The 17,647-nt window shown below is 35.8% G+C and overlaps 1 protein-coding gene across 1 annotated transcript in view; it reads right to left on the reverse strand.

The window, feature by feature from the left end:
- The window catches only part of RP1 (RP1 axonemal microtubule associated), a 168,078-nt gene that overhangs the window by 146,367 nt on the left and 4,064 nt on the right, over positions 1–17,647 (reverse strand). Inside the window, 2 exon segments of the mRNA XM_042808614.1 lie at positions 1,715–1,801; positions 3,611–3,774. Of these exon segments, the coding sequence (XP_042664548.1) occupies positions 1,715–1,801; positions 3,611–3,774 (251 nt within the window).

Here is a 17,647-nt window from a genome sequence, read left to right on the forward strand (position 1 = left end):
CTAGTTCAACCATCCACCTATTCCCAGTGTTGCCTACTAAACTGTGTCCCTGAGTACCACATCTCCACGTTTCTTTAAAACCTCCAGGGACAGTGACTCAACCACCTTCCTGGGCAGACTGTTCCAGTGCTTCAACACTCTTTCAGAGAAGAAATTTTCATCATATCCAACCAGAAGGCATTCCTCCTTGTCACTTCACTGTTACCCAGGAGAAGAGGCAGATTGTCACCTCCCCACAACCTCCTTTCCTGGAGCTGTAGAGAGTGATAAGGTGCCCCCTCCTCTCCTTCATACTGATCAATCCCAGTTCTTCAGTCACTCCCCATAAGACTTGTGCTCCAGTCCCCCCTCACCTGCTTCACTGCCCTTCTCTGGACACATTCTGTGGTCTCAGAGTCTTTGTTCTAAGGAGGGGCTCAAAACTGAACACGGTACTCAAGGTATGGCCTCACCAGAGCTGAGTACAAGGGGATAATCACTTCCCTGAACCTGCCAGCAATACTGACAAAAACTAGGATGCCATTGGCCCTCTTGACCACCAGGGCACACTGCTGGCTCATGTTCAGCCAAGCGTCAACCAACATCCACAGGACCATTTCTTCCACAGTCTTTCAACCACTCTGCCCCAAGCAGATACCTGGGGCTGTTAGGGCCAAAATGCAGGACACAGGACTTGGTCTTGTTGAACTTCATCCCACTGGCCTCTGCTCAGCGATCTGGCTTGTCCAGATCCCTCAGCAGGGCCTTATACCACCAGGCAGATCAACCCTTCTTCCCAGGTTGGTGTCATCTGCAAATTTACTGAGGGTGTGCCCAATGCCCTGATGATCCAAATCATCAATAAAGATAATAAATAGAACAGGCCTTAATACCGACCCCTGGGGAACACCACTCATGACCAGTCGCCAGCTGGATTTAATTCCATTCACTGCCCCTCTTTGGGCCCAGCCATCCAACCAGTTCTTTACCCACAAAGAGTATACCTGTCCAAGCCACAGGCAGACAGCTTCACCAGGAGAGTACTGTGGGAGACAGTGTCGAAGACTTTGCTGAAGTCTAGGTAGTCTATATCAAATAGCTTTTCCCTCATTCACCAGGCAGATCATTCAATCATAGGAGGAGATCGGGTTCGTCAAGCAGGAGCTGCCTTTCATTAACCCATCCTGGTTTCTAATTTTCTCGCTGCATATCCTAGCAACTTTGCTTTGCCTGCTTTGAGATCTTTTTTAAGTCAGGAGGGAAAATAATCTGTCATTATCTTTGTTTCAGAGTCACAGAATTATAAACACTTGCAGTGTAGCTCTGATGCTGTACATAACAACATGGAGTCATTTGCAGATTTGAAGAGTTGGCAAGATTGAGTTCAGTGACTTCTTAGGTTTCAACAAACTCTGGTCACTCTGTAGCACACAAAAGCTACAGTAGACTCAGAATACAGTAGAGCAATTCTTCGTTTTCCTTACTGTTCATTCATGCACTTTTAAAGAAATACACTATATAGTTCTCACTAAACAGCAATCAAGCAAAGATGATAGACTGCCTCTCATTCTTCATAAAAAAAAACCACTCCACAATAAATAACCTCTTAAACAAAGCTACAAGTATTTGTTGAGGCTATCATACTTCTCCAGAAGAAATTTTCCAACTCGTATTTTGACACTATTGTCATAGTGACTGCTTTTGGAAGGATAAAATTCTTTCTCTCTTCTTTTACCTCTTTGCAATGCCAGGCAGGGCAACTTCCTGCATTAGTATGTCCAATGCGTATTTTGTAGAGACGTCCTGTGTTTCCTGTATGAATCTGTAAAAGGAACGCCACTGATGAAATACAGTACATTGCTTAAAAGAGATACAACAAAAATTCATTTAGTAACTATGAGTAAAATTTTAGTTTAGATGAATTAACTACTCTGATATTCAAACTAGTGATTCTAAAATATTTTGCTCCAGAGTATTATTGGATGCTTGCTCATTTAAAGAAAAACCGAATGACAAATCCTGTGGCCTGCTAGCCCCATCTAAATGATTCAAGATGCTGTTGCGGCTATTTTGTTCCCCAGTGTATACTGGTCTCAGTGGAAGAGGAATACAGATTGTAGGCATCACTAACAACTATAGCTTGACCCTAATGGATGTCTCAGTTTAGCATCTGTACCACTGACCTACTGAAAAATGAATTCTGTATCCCTGGCACCTCCCACTACCTCTGAGTTCTCCCTGCCCCTCTCGGATGGCATGCTTTACAATTTTGGAACAATTGTGTTCATCTTTGACATTTCTTCTTACAAATGGCTTCAATTAAATCAACTTTAAAACCTGTATTTGAAAGATTAGCTCTTGGGCAGGCTGGATGAGTATATCCAGTACAGATAATAGGGTGCTGAGGGAATCACTTTATGTGAAGGTTATTCAAACAAGTAGTCATGAACTTAAGTGTGGAGTTAGAAAGCTTATCTTCAAGGTGCTGGAAATATACCATGAGTGCCTCTCCTCATTGCTGCATTCTTTTTTTTTTTTTTTTTTTTTTTATGATGTAGTCTGATTTGCTGTCCTTTTGACACTTTCTACAGAATTCATTTCCATGTTTTCATTTATGATATAAAGATGGGTGTGAACCAAATTCTCTGCATTGTGAATACAGAGTGACTGTAATTAACTTGGATTTAGCACAAAAAGCAAGCAAAGAGGCTTGACTCCTACGCATTTTAAAGTACACCCTCCTTAATTGTATTCAGTGCGATGGAAATTCACCCAAGAGGTGAATTCGAGTTTCCAAACCAGGGACTGTCTCCACATCTTGTATTTAAGAGTCATTAGGGATTAAATGAATGGCAGTAGTGGGAGCAGTAAGCAGAGCTTCTTCATTTCTTATGAAGACAGTATTTTTAACCCTGGTTACTTATTTTATCTATTCCTTTCAATCTTGTTTCAGTTCTGTTTTTATATCACACATGGAGAATGGCACAAATATCAGAGGTGCTGGATTCTCCTTAGAAAGCGCATCAGCTGACGAGAACTAAGAACTTAATTTCCTGCATCCCAGACAGATCCCAGTCAGAATAGTACTTGCTATCCTGGATGCTAAGGATGGAAATAGTTATTTGTTGCATGGTTTTATAGCAGATACCTGCTAGACTTGACATTGACAGTCCCACATATACAATTAAACTCTGTAGTTCTTGATAACATACCCTATTTGGGCTTATTTAAGTCACCAAGGAACACGACTGATAGAGGAGGAATTTACATGTGTAACTGGGAGCTGTTAATTGAAATCAGACAGCAAAGATTTAACAAAGTTAAAAATTTATTCCATCCCCTAATTCTCCACTTGTTTCATTTTTAATATTGTTCTCAGGTTTTTGGGCATTATATAAACTAAACAGTAATTCTTAAGCAGACAAGAAAAATGTTGAATCAAGCCAGTTTCTCGATGGGTTAGGGGAAAAAAATACTACATTTATTTTATTTCTCCATTTATGTCCTGCTTCTTGCTTACAGATATATGTATAGTACAAAAACAGACTGTCTTTCTTATTGCATAGATTTTGAAATTTCATGTAATCTAGCCAGACACAAGAAAGTAACAGAATGAGTATATACTACTTACTGTGAAGACATCTTCACTGGCTCTCTGAAATAATTTTCCCTTCTCTCCATCAAGAAAAATAGGTCCTGAACTGCCGTGATCCCCATACAATATGATATAAACCTTTGAGCTTGTTCCTGCAGATGGCATATCGCTGGTGAGGACTGACACCTTCCATTTCCTAGCTATCAAAAGATAAAAAGACTTGCTGAATTACTTCAGCTCAAGATTCCTAAGTAAAGTGTATTTCAGTAATCAGAATTCTAAATAATATCATGCCAAATATAAAAATATGCATTTCACAAAGATACAGCAAATATTGACTGCGCTAAGTTGTGCGCGTGAAAATCAAGAAACGTCAGGTTGCATTTACATCTTTTGTGTATGCATATGCTATATGACAAACTCAAATTGCATGACTGCATATCAGTTTTCAAACACAATATTTGAAATGTTGTACTAAATTGCATGAAATAGGTCTTCCTGTTTGTTTAGGATATGTCAGCTCTACTCAGTGCAGTGCTGTGTAACGGCACCCTTGCAGGCTCTCAACAAGTTACCTCTGGAATGACAAAACTCGTCGCTTCAAGCATTAAGGACTCTTAAGATACCTCTTCAAGAATGGAACTGTATGTCTGCAAAGCCATGCAGATGTAACAGCTCAGACAAAATTGCCCAATATGTCCTTGCATTGCAGTGTTGGCATTATACCCTGAGATATCAATGCTCTTTCTGCTGGTTAATTTCTTTTTAACAAGACCAAGTGTATGGATTTAGGCTTCGGTTTAGTGGAAGCTGAGTATCAAGAGCATGGAGTTAAGAGAAATGATATCCCTGAGGGGTGGCTGACAACAGTTTTTCATACTAACAGGGATATTAGGAAGGACTATTAAGAAGACATTCTCACCCCCAATACAGCTGATTCCCATCTCAAATGATGAACATTTAAGCACCTCTCAAGCTGATTAATATAACTGTTTCTCAAAAGAGAACATTCTTTAAAACACAACAGTAGCATTGAAGAGCTTTACTAATTACAGAAGGCCTGTACCGCCTACACTACATTTTACTGATGTTACTTACTCTTCCATCCATCACAGCATTCTCATCATATCCATTCCAGCTAAAACACTGAGAATTAAGATAGAAAGGGCATGACATAATGATTTTTTTTTTCTTGACTGAGGGGCCTAAAATAGATCTATGTGTCTTAAACTCCAGGCAATAAGAATTCCTACAATTCTGTTGCAAGATTCAGTGAAACCAATTTTGAGTATCACTTAGTTTTCGGAGTTAGCCATGCATACTTTCTTAAATAATTTAACAGACATTAATATATACAGAGGATAAAGCTACAGCAGGCTATTACTTGAGGACCAATGAAAAGCCTGATTTGAGGAATTTGCATTTAGTTTTCTATTGCATCCTAGAAAAAATAAGGTAGGATTAGTACCTTTATTAGCTCACGTTTAGCCATATCTAAAAGAAAAGTTGTTTAAGAAATAGATTAGGCTGACCTAGTCTAGGTGTGTGTGTGTCAATAAATTTCTGTCTGGGAAGTAAATGAGTTGATAATCTACATCCTCCATACCACTTAGCGGCTATGTTTAAATTATTAATACTGCTTTTAATAAAAAGCAGAAGAAAATGCTCCGTAAAGACATATTATAAATTCTAACCTCTAATGAGGTCTGATGGTAGAATCTAAGAGTCCTGCTTAGAGTCAAGCTTTTGCTATAAGCATTTTGTTCTGCATGGCCATTATGCTAGTACATAAATCACACATTCTCTGGGAATTGCAGTGGTGTAGAATTAGAAACTGTTAAAATTGATACTGTTCCCTAGACTTTGAGTGAAGAGTCAGGAAGTCATTAGCAGAGTCCTTGGTTCATCTTTGAGGACAAAACTCCCACTCCTGTAGTAGCAGAGTGAATGTTTTTTACTGCAGTATCAAAGAAGCTTACAACTGCCACAAATCTTTTCACATATCTAAGCTATTTGCTAACAAAGACACATATATTAGCATCAGTTACACAAATAAGTCTTAGGAAGTACTGTATAATACTGTAACACTGGATCTGTTGATTCTCTGCCTGAATAGCCCATTATCTTGAAATGATAGTAGTATCACTGAAGATCAGTGAGTTTGTAGAGTGTACTATCTGCTGGGATTTATGACACAAAAAACTTTCAACATCTTGAGCAATCAAGTACATTTTCTATATCCCAAGGCACTATGATGAAAACAATTGTATTCACTAGATAAATTATGATCATTCAAAATATGTAATACGGTCTTTGCAAACAGGGGTGTTCCAGTACTACAGGATACCAGACACTGATTATTCAGCTTTATCATAGTAATACTGCTGTAGCAACATCTGTAGCAGTCAGTCTTACCATACAGAGAAGTTTAATTGTCAGCTCTCATAAGCATAAAACTACTTTTCTATAATTCTCTCTTTCCGAATAACATTTCTCTACACACGTTCTACAACACTTCCTTTTAGTGGAAGACTAGCACTGACAACAGAACGGTTCTGAAGGTCAACTGTGTCCTTAAAATTTTACCCTGGGGACTAACTCTGATCTATGACCTATTTACTTAAAATTTGCTATTTTTTTCTTTCCACTTAATCTGTCCTAGAGTAGTGTTCTGGTATTTACTTGTTTGTTTGAAAAATGCTTGTAGGTTTATGACCTAAAATGATCTAAGTAGGAAGTTAAAATTTTAAAGATGGAGACAGAATGTGAAAGAAGTTGTATTACTTAGGTGCAGGAATATGAAATATGTTATTATTACTGTAAATTTGGAGTGTACACCACTACCCAACTTTGAAGACATGACCTTGTATCACTTCTCTGGAAAATACTGTGAGTACACAGATATTGTATAAACAGTTATAAGTAATTATTTTGTCATTATTAAATAATGAACTGCCAAACAATTACTCTTACTATTAGATTAAACTTCATCCTTACAAGAATTGCCACAGCTTGAACACATTAAACCAGAAGTACATAAGTGCTAACTGCTAGGCCTGAGGAAGAGAAATAATTCATAGAATCACATTTTCCAACAACTCTTCTTAAAGATCCTTCTTAAAAGTTGCAGCAATCTCCTTTGTTCACAGCTGAATTTAGCTTATTGCTTCTATTACCAAGGCAGTTATTTACTTTGCTGAGCTTCCTGTGAGGTATGACAGGCATATTAATCTCACTTATAATTGACAAACTTGGATAAGTGTGCACCATCAAAGTCCCTCTATGCAAGCATATCTAGTATAACAAGAATAGCATAGCTTTGCAGAAACCTCTAAAGATACAGCCTGGAAAATGGATGAAGCAAAGAAAATAATGGAGAAAAGCAGGTATTCATTATTCCACTACATGATGTCTAAGAGAAAAATTTGGAAAGTTGGTCTTACAGAATGAAGAAATAATGGTTGTGTGATTGGAGTCCAAATGGAAACAGATGACACAGAAAAACATATTACCAGGTCAAAAAATATTTTAAAAAAATAATAATCATAATAATAAAAAATAAAAAGAATACCCTAGTTGCTAGAAGGTAATTTACATAATTTGGGGATTTTTATGAAAATAGTACGCTCACCAGGTATTCTTTATGTTAAAACAAACTGCTAAAACTACTGCTTGAACGAATAAATACCACTAACAGGCTGAAGACAATAATCAGCTAGTGGAAAACCAAATTATCTGAAATCCTGAAATAGACGTCAAAGGTAAAGTAAGATGATAAAAAAATCAACTGATTACTTCCACGTGATGTGAAGAAGGGTTTGATATCTCAGAACGTATTCATGGAAAACATTCTCCTTTTGCCAGAGAGTGGCAAATGAATGTACCATAACGGCTAGCAAACATGGTTTCAAGTATTACATAATGGAACTTGTTCATTCCCTACAGGCAGTTTTAATGCACATAAACAGAACATCCAATAAATGTAGAAAAAGGAATGAATAATATAGGATGTTGAACAGTAAAATGAAGAAAAGATGTAATATTGATGAAGGCACAAGTCAAGAAATCCAATTATTACTAGCACAAAACATGGATTTGCATATTCAGAGGTAACAGTGAAACTCAGTGAAGAAGCAAGCACAACTGGAGCATGGCTCTCAAAAGATAAGTGAGCTATGCAGCCTTCAGGAAAGCTACAAGACCACACATGGATAATAAGAAATGAAACCGAATCTGTTTGGATTTGGAATGGGATAGACAATGCAAGTCAAAATCAAAGGTGCATTATTAAGACACTACCTAATTTATGAGAATAAACACTATTAATACTGATAAATGCTATCTACTATTTCTACTAGATAGTAGAAAACATTTACTTCTAAGTGACAGAATCAGTATATCAAAACATTTTTTCCTCAAATAATCAACTACTGGGGAATATATATATTTTTAATTAGACTATTTAGAAAGAGATGTAAAAAATATCCCGAAGATAAGAAATCATAAGCTGGTTCATTTTACATTAAAAGGGAAAAAACACACCACCAGGCTTTGATTTTTAAATGGCAAATTTAAAAATATAAAAGAACGACTTAATTAAGTCGTCAATGTACTGAATGACTTAAGTCAAATGTACTGAAAAGTGAAATGTAACAAAAGAAATTAAAACTAAATCACAAAAATGTTATATAACAGTACAGATTAAAAGAGAATAAACAGAGAAAGTCTGCATACCCCATGCACTGAATGCAAGAACTCAGAAGTCAAGTTCAACTATCCAGCCAATTCCTTAATCACTAAGTGATCCACGCATTCAATCCATGTCTCTTCAATTTAGATCAAGGATGCCACAAGAGACAAAATAATTTATCTTTGTATACAAGAAAAATTACAATAGTTTTAAAATGTCTGAATAGTGTAAGAGAAATTAGTATTTTAAAATGGAAATGTGGATCAGCGCAAGAAGGCAGAGTAACTAACTAACTAAATGGGAGATTATAAAGTTGTACTGAAATGGAAGGTACTCATTTATAGAGATACTAGTAAATTACTCAGGGATCTGTACTGAGAATTATCTGGATTTCATATTTTCATCGATATTCTCCATAGCATAACTTCTGTAGAGGATAAGAAAATCCAGAGTTTTACCAAAAAAAAAGGAACATACAACAGCATAAAATGTAAGGAAATGCATTTTAAAAATACAATTAAGACATGATGTTATGAACAGTAAATTTATCGATTAGGAAAAAATAGAGAGAGAAAGAGAGAGAGAGAGAGAGAGAGAGCAAATCACTAATATGTTGCATCAACTTGACTATAAGGAGAAAGATTTTTAAATAGAGGAAACTTCTGATCGGTGTCCAAGAGTTCAGAGATACAATCTTCTAAATACTACAATAAATTCTGGCAATGCCATTCAAAATGATAATAATAAATAAACAATTAAAATTGAAACTAGAATAGCTCCCAGGAAAGACAAATATTATGATTAGAGAAAACTGAGAGATGTCTTATGTAGAAGGAAAAGACAAGAGATATCTGATATTTCTCTTTTTAATAACAGCAAGACAAAAACTGCTTTATTCCAGAAGAATGACATAATCTCTATAAAGCCTTTAAAGGCTGTAAAGCCTGCTGAATTTTCTTCTATTCTTTTCTTAAAACATTATTTGATATGCTTGTCACTTCCAAGTATATTACATCCTAACTCATTCAGAAAGATTCTCTATGGCTTTTGCAGTTAATTTACAGAATTTAGCTATATATAAGTAGTTCCTCCTATATATAAGTATTACTCCTCATAGTTTTTCCCTCTTTTAATCACTTACTTCTTGACACCAGAATCTTGAAGGTCTCTCTTCAGTCTTCTCCAATCTTACCTAATAAAAGCAATTTTATTTTCTCGGCATATCTCAGCTACTTAATATTCTAGACCTTTCCTGAATCATTAATGAATATATAAGCCTTATGGAACATCTCTGTGAACCTTTTGTCCTGCTCTGAGCTGACCATTTTATTCCTTCTCTTCTGATTAATGTACAGAAACGAAGATATCTTCAGCGAGTATAACAATAATTTTACCACTTGCTGTGGTCTCTCTTGACTGTAACTGAAGGCCATGCCCACATCTCACCTGAGTGCTCGGTTTGCTCAGTAACACTGCAATAAGCATCTGATTAAAGGCTCTGGAACATCAGAATAAATTAAGGTGTTATGAATGCCATATAAGTGCAGTGAATCCAGCATTAAAACTGCAAGTGATGGAGTCATGTATAAAACTGTCTATGTAACCTATGCCACATATGGCATTTAGTCAGATTTGAGTGATTTTAAGCTTTATTTTTCCATCCACAGGTTTTATTTCTGCACTAATATCTAAAAGGATGAAAAAATACCACTGAGACTCTCCATCTGGAAGAGGGCCTAAAACATGCCGATGAATATACCCAGAAGTGTGGAGAACCAGAATCAGGGTCAGTGTCGTCAGATAAACACACAGCTGCTTGGCATGTAATTTGTTAGTCAATATCACAACATTGCATCAGGGTTGTAACGTTCGCTTATTACAAGTATACAATACTGCTTCAAAAGACAGAAACGTATCAGCTATTTATGAGGAAATATCCCTGTCACTAGACTACTAACAAGAACTGAAGAGCTATTTGTTTCCCTGCCTGTGCTGCAAACCCCTTTTGCTCCAGATCCTGATTCTGCTTCTCCTCCCTGTACCCTGTTTGCCAAAGGGAGACAATCAAGGCCCATGAGCCAAAAGGTGTTTGTGTCAGGCTTTGGTTAGATCCTCAGTCTGGATAACCGAATGACCATAGCCCAGTATGTGGCAGCATAGACCGGCCAGTTGGTCCAGTCACAGCCTCCAAGAATACAGAATACCAAATGAACATTCTCTAACTGAACAAATACCACCTTTCTTCTTCAGGTGTGCCTCCAACTGTATAGACGTTTATTAAATGTGCAGTATTAAGGATTAAAGTCTAAGCAAATTAAAGCAAAAACAAATAAGAATGAAATACTTTTACAAATCACAATATATACATTTTTTTTCCAATTTTATATTTAATATCACTTACTGAAAATTGTAAACCACATATAAATGAATACTACATGCACAGGATATTAAGAAATACTGTAAACAAGTATCTAAAATAATTTGATAACAGATTGACTCTTAAACATATTAAATATTATTAATAATATTAACAATAACATTAAATATTCCAAAGATTCTCATAGTACTTCGTATTTATAGAAAGAAGAAAAAAAGAAGACAACATAATAGATAACATAATACAGAGGTTAAAAAAAAAAGAACACATAGTTAACACTTGTAAAGTATGTAGAACATCTTTAGGAGTAAGTGATGCTGCCTCTGAAGGGAATATGGCAACGGCAATCAAGAAGTCCATTGATGCACAATTTCCCTTTCACAGTTCTTGTGCAATCCTATGTAATGAGTAGGTATGATCCTTTTCTAGTATTCTACTAGATAGGATAAAAGAGGCAAATTTCACTTGAAGTCTGGACCTTCCTATAAATAGACTGAAACACTTCTTTATTCACCTAATTACTCTGAATTTGGCTTTAAAAACTGAAATAGCTGTTAGATAACATTCATGTATATAAAACTAATATGACTACTAATTCCTACTTTTCATTGCAATACATACAGTATTTGAAAAGTATTTTCTACTTTTCTTTTCAAAGTAAACATTACAGTTGATTTAGTTCTGGACTAAGCATTTATACTGAATGATAATTATCAAACCATTTCTCAAATTTCACGAAATACAGACATCTTATTTAAAACTTAAGAAGACATTTAAAATGTTAACTCTTTGCTGCAACAAGCAGTAGTTGTTTCTCTAAAGAGGTTGGTATACTACTAATACAGGCAACATTTAGGGGAAGTAAGTTTTTTAACCAAGAAATCATCATAGAACAGTTTCTTTTTATTTTCTATAATGTTCCCCACAAAAAAAAATCTAAATAATTACCTGTATTTCAGCAATTGTACACAATTGTGATTCATATTTATTTGTGTGTATTCTTACTGGGAGTTTCATTGGATGTGACATTTAGTGGTTCAATTTCTGAATATTTTTAAGGAAGACATTGTCATTGATCTGATGTTACAGAACTTCCAAGATCACTATTACGCATCTTACATTTGCTGCATCCATTCTCAATTGCACAAATGCAATCTTTTTCCTCCTTTTCTTCTTCATCTTCTGTAGGAAAGGCATTTTCATTTTTTATATTTTCAGAGGCATTATGTTCAATAGTATTTAAAGGAGTGTCACATTTCAGAAATATTTCAGATTGACAAATTTCTACTGGATCCTCTAATGTGGGAGACAATTTTTCTCCAACAATATAATTTCTGTTTATCTTGAATGCTTGGCACATTATTGGTTTTGTATTGGATGGCTCATTATTTGTGCCTACAGTATGATTACTGGGTATGTGCTTGGATACACTGTTTTGACTATTACTAATTACCACAGGCTTTGCTTTCACATCCCCTATGCTATCTAACATCTCTAAATTTATCTCATTTTTCAGAGTTGAAGATGACAGTATCCTAATGTTACTAATAAAATCTAGGGCGTTACTAGCATTAAACCTACTAAAAATACTATTGGCAATCTTATTGATTAAGTTGTTCTTCAGGTTCACACAATTATTTTCATTTGTTACTAAATTTTTGCCTGACCATCGCAAATGTTGAATATTTTTGGTCAAACATAGACCTAGCTGGTTCTCGAGATCAGATGCTTTTTGGTAAGCATATCCTCTTTGTTCCTCATTAATTGGTGTTACCATCACCATCAGTATTGGACAATGTTGGCCACATATAGCATGGAGCTTATCCAGAGAATCTTCTTCCTGAAGAGCACTTCTGTTAGCATTGCTATCATCAGTTGGCTGAGATTGTATGGGTTCATCATTCAAAGGCTGCTCCAATGGATGCACCTTGTTATCAGGCAATCTAAATTCTACAGATGCAAAAGCTGGAAAATTGGTATCAACCTCTGTGGCTGAAGGTTTGATCTTTCCTTTGTTTCCTACAGGAGGAGAAGTGGTTTTACCACTGAAGGTAGGTTTGCTTTTTGCACATAAGTCATCTTGTAAAGGGTCTGAATCACTGCTGTGAGGTATATTGAAGTAGTTGCAAAAATTTTTAGAGGGTCTTGCCATGTCTTCAAGCTCAGAAGAAGAAATTTCATTGAGGATTGGGTACTGATTCAGATTGCCAAAATGTGAGTATGGAGCATCATCACCATTAGTATCAAGCACTGTGTCTGTTGATGTTGTATCCAAATTGGCATACATTCCAGTCTGCTCAGGCGGCGATTTTCTTATCAAATGATTTTCTTTGAGAAGCCATTTGCCTTTATCAATCAATACTCCTTCATCTTCTTTAGAATGTGTACTAGAGTGACAATGTTTCTTCGGAAATTCTCCTGAATAGTTATCAGTAGAATTTGTCTCTTCTCCATTAAATGTAGGTTGTTCTGTTGGTGAAGAAATATTTTCTCTTTTCCATACAGTATCATCTTTGTTAATGATTTCTGGAAATTCTTGTGATTGCAGCGAAGAATGTGAAAAATTATCTGCAGAAAGAGGCCTGGGTTCTTGGAAAAAAATAGTGTTTTTTGTTACCATTGCAGAGTGGAATTCTTCAGTATCTTTCCATAGTACTTTGGACATATAAGGATATCCTTTCTGAAAGTCAGGCTTAAATGAAGCTTCTGTCTTACCATAAAGTCGTTCAATAGTTCTTTGTACGTAGCCAGTATTATAAAGTTTTTCAAGTATTGCTTCGTCCCCACTTTCATTGGTCAAATCACTGGATGCTCTAACGTTATAATCGCTCTCTTCAGTATCTGGTCTGTAATCTGACCAGTCTGAAGTAGCAGGGCTTTTTAAACATTTTTTTAATTGAGAAGGTTCTGAACATGTTCTACTCTCCTGTTCTTCTACTTGCAATTTCTGTTCTCCTTCACTCATATCATATTCTGTAATTTGCTTGGATTCATAACAAAAAGATAATGGAGAGTTTGTAGATAACCTCTCAGAAGTATCTTCACAAGTTTCTGTGTCTTCCTTCCCTTCCTGTACAGAATAATCCTCGTAACTATGTTCTACATGGGTATCAGCACCTTGTTTAAGTTGGTTATTTGCTTTTTCGTCATTCAAATTTGGATCAACTGTCTCATCTTCCCTGTTATCAGTAGTAATATGAGTAATATCTTCATCACATTCTATCTCAGACATATCCTTATCTGAAACAAAATTTTTATCATTAGAAGTTACACTGTGAACTGTTGAATTAGGTTCTATTGAAGTATCTGACCCTTCGTTAATGAATGATGCATCAGTGTTATCTTGATGTTTTTTATGCAGGCTATAAGCCATTTCTTCATTTGCTTCAGGTAGCTCTATAGCTGATGGAAGGCTATGTTCGGTTGAATTAGTATTGGCATATTGATCATCTAGCTCTGTTCTGGGAGCACTCAATTCTGAAACCTCTGTTGCTCTACAAACCTCTTCCTGTATATCAGGACATCTTTCTAAATCCCCAGACAATTTTAACACTTCTTCAGTATACAAACTGTCCTTTGCAATACAAGGTTTATCTGATTTTTCATCTTCATGCAAATGTATAACATTATGAATTTCAGATATAGGCATATTTTCATGGCAACATGTGACATCCTGCTTTCTTTGTTCCTTCCCAGCGTGTAATAAGTTATTATCTGTTGATTGTTGGGAGGTTGGGATTGTTGGGATTATCTGTTGAAAATGGGAGAAAGCAGCCTTCAGTTCATCAACTTTTTCTAAGACTGTTGCTTGTTTTAAGAATTGCAGTTGCGTTAAGATTTCAGAACAGCTACAGGGAGCTTTTTGAATATCATCTTTGATGGTGCCAATCAAATTCTCTCTCAGACTCAGTATTAGTAGCCATGCTAGGAGGAGGTTGGAGGAAGAACCAAAAACTGGCAGAGAAAGATCTGGAAGATTGCATGTCTTTTCTATACATCCACTGTGTTCTTTCTGGAGACCAAGCAAAGTTGACTGCAACTCATGAAGCAAAATACTAGACATGCAATTATTCTGAACATCTGTTCCAATTTTCTCATTGCCAATTGTACAATCAACTTGAACAGCAACTTCAGATCGTTTTCTCTGACATAGATTGATGTCTTGAATATTACCTTCTGACACCTTTTTATTGACATGTGTTTCATGAAACAAGTGTAGTTTACTAGCATGATGAAGTTCTGACTGTAGTAAATACTTGGCTTCTTCTACTAATGTTGTGTTATCATGAGTCAAAGAGTCAGTTTGCTTTCCACTTGACTGTTTGGCTGACTCTTCTACAGCTCCCAATTCAAAAAGAGGCTTTAGTTGTTTCTTAGTTAGATTATGTTCAAACAGGTGTTTCTTTCCAATCATACGTACTTCATCGGTAATATATCTATCTTCTTGATCTACAAAAGCACCAATCTTTTCTTTAGAAAAATGACAGTCGTCACCATTGTTTACATTCCCATCTTTTTTGTTTATGGGTGGCAAGACAGCATTTGGTGACAGGTTTTTCAGCCAACTTTGGACGTAGTTTCCAAGTGAATGCTCAACAACATGCTCTTTAAAATACTCCTGTTTCAGAGCCTCTAGTGTGATAGCACTGTCTGACATACTTAATTTATTTTTATTTTTACTTAGATTTTTCTTCTTCTTTTGTTTTTTCTCTTTCTTTGATGCTAAATTTTCTAAAACATTCTCCTTTTCTTTTTCTACATTATGATCCATAGGCACTTCTGACAACACATTTGATATTGTTGCTGAGTTAGGTGTCTGTTCAAAGAAACTGGTTGTGAGATGTTTGCCTTCTTTTGCAGGACTCAATTCATCCTGGCTGTTTTCAGTTTCAGTTCTTGAATCAACTGACATTACGCCATCTTCACTTTTTGCAGATAAAAGGGAACTACTATTTTTGCCTGACTTCAATTTTACCTCAGTCAATTGTCTATTAGCTCTTAGTTTCTTGTTAGATGATGATATTCCATTTTGTTCCACTGAATCAGGGTGATATATCTCATATTCAGGATGTTTGCTTTTGTCTGAATTGGCAGATCCGTCATTGTTTTTTACAAGTAATCTATTTTTCTGAAGCATGTCAGAACAGCTATCTATAGTTGTTGTTTTGCTTGTGATAAGCATTCCCTCACTTCTAATTATCCCTGAAAATTCTGTATCTTTTTGATTTTCATATATCTTCTGCTCTAGAAAATTGGACAAGGATTTTCTCTTCTTCTTCTTCTTGTTGGTGAGAGAAGATACAGATTGGCTTTCACCAGTCAGATGTGATGCCATCACAGATTCAGACCAGACATTGATTTGATTCTCAGTTTCATTAACAGTAGAAAAGAATCCAGTTGTTGGATTTATTTTCTCAGTAGGTGCTTTACTACATGGAGGTGCCACCATCTCCATCTGATTATGATGACAGGCTGAATGCAAAGAATCTTGAGAAAAAGTTAATAAATCAGAAGTCTTGCATTTTATTTTTTCATTTTCTGACTGAGAAAATTCTGAATATTTAATGTAAGAGCTGAGAGATCTTCTTGTTTGTTTTATATCACATAACTCATGAATATGGTCTGCTGAAACTGGCCTGGCTGCCTTGCATATTTTTGATGATGGCATAAAATCACTAATGTTGGCTTTACAGGTTGATACTAAACTACTATATGTACCTTGTTCCATAACTGATTTCTCTAATACATTCTGTACCAATTCAGGCTCATCTGATAAATCTAATATTTCCTTATCTGTGGTCCTGATTAAATCATGACTTTTGTGCCTTACATTGAAAAGCATTTCTTCTTTTTTATTCTCTGAAGAAAGTTTTAATAAGTCATTGTCACTCATCTCACTAATCTTTGGATTACTGACACTTGATTTTTTTGTGTTTGATTGTGCTACCATACAATACTCAGATGTATTTTCTCCATTCTGTATTTCCTCACTGTAGGAAAACTGTCCCATTGTTTTCTCCTGAACCTCTTTCTCAGAAACTACGGTGACACTTTCAACTACTGCTTTCTTTTTTCTAACACGTCTTGGCCCAGGGGTGGGAGGCCTATAAAAATGAGGTCTGATATTTTCCTCAGGAACATTGCTTACATCTAGATCAGCAGAATTGTTCCTCTGACAGATATTATAAACATCCATTTTTAAATCAGACTCTGATTCTTTATCTGAGACTTCTGTGTGCAGTTGCTTTAATGACTCTTGTTCCTCACCGTAGCTGTCCAAAAATGGAGCATCCTTTTGTTTTATACATTCTGATACATTTACACTGGATAAGCAGTCTTCTGCACTCATCACAGAATTGTAAATGGTGGCATTTTTTTCATCAGGAAAGCCAGCACGACTTACAGTGGTTGTCCATTTAATAGTTTCTTCCTCCTTAATTTTGAATCGAACTTTCATTTCCACTGTCATACTGCCATCTTGATTAAGGTGAACAGACTTCTCAATGTCATCTTCAAACTGTGCCACAGATAAGTCTTCCCCATTAACTATCTGATTTCCTCCTATGTTTTTATGATTGTCAGGAAGATAGGAAGAATCTGAGTTGTTATCATTTAAATTGTTATCATTGCTGGACCCTTTACCAGAAGAAACGGAGAATATTTGAGATCTTGAGCTAGACATCACTTCAGCTCTCGCTACCAACAATTACATTTAAAGAACCCAAGTTCATTCAGTAGATGGAGAGTAGAGTAGACAGATATGATGGATAAGGATCCAGATGGTCAGACAGTAGACAGGCAGCAAAGGAAAAAACAAAGAGAGAAGAAGAAATGAGAAAAATTAGTACAAAGGAATTTAATAAAGTTTATTTCCTAGAGTATTAGAAAGAGAAAAAGCATTAAAATGTTTGCTATTGACTTCCAGAAATTCTTAGAGAGCAAAATGCAACAAAGTTTTAATAAAATATTGAGGTTTTAACTACTTTTTCTCTTCCATTTTTTTTTT

The sequence above is a fragment of the Centrocercus urophasianus genome, unplaced genomic scaffold, assembly GCF_019232065.1.
Source record: "Centrocercus urophasianus isolate 14NV4802_14NV808 unplaced genomic scaffold, USGS_Curo_1.0 seq_11, whole genome shotgun sequence".
In the NCBI taxonomy this organism is placed as follows: Eukaryota; Metazoa; Chordata; class Aves; order Galliformes; family Phasianidae; genus Centrocercus; species Centrocercus urophasianus.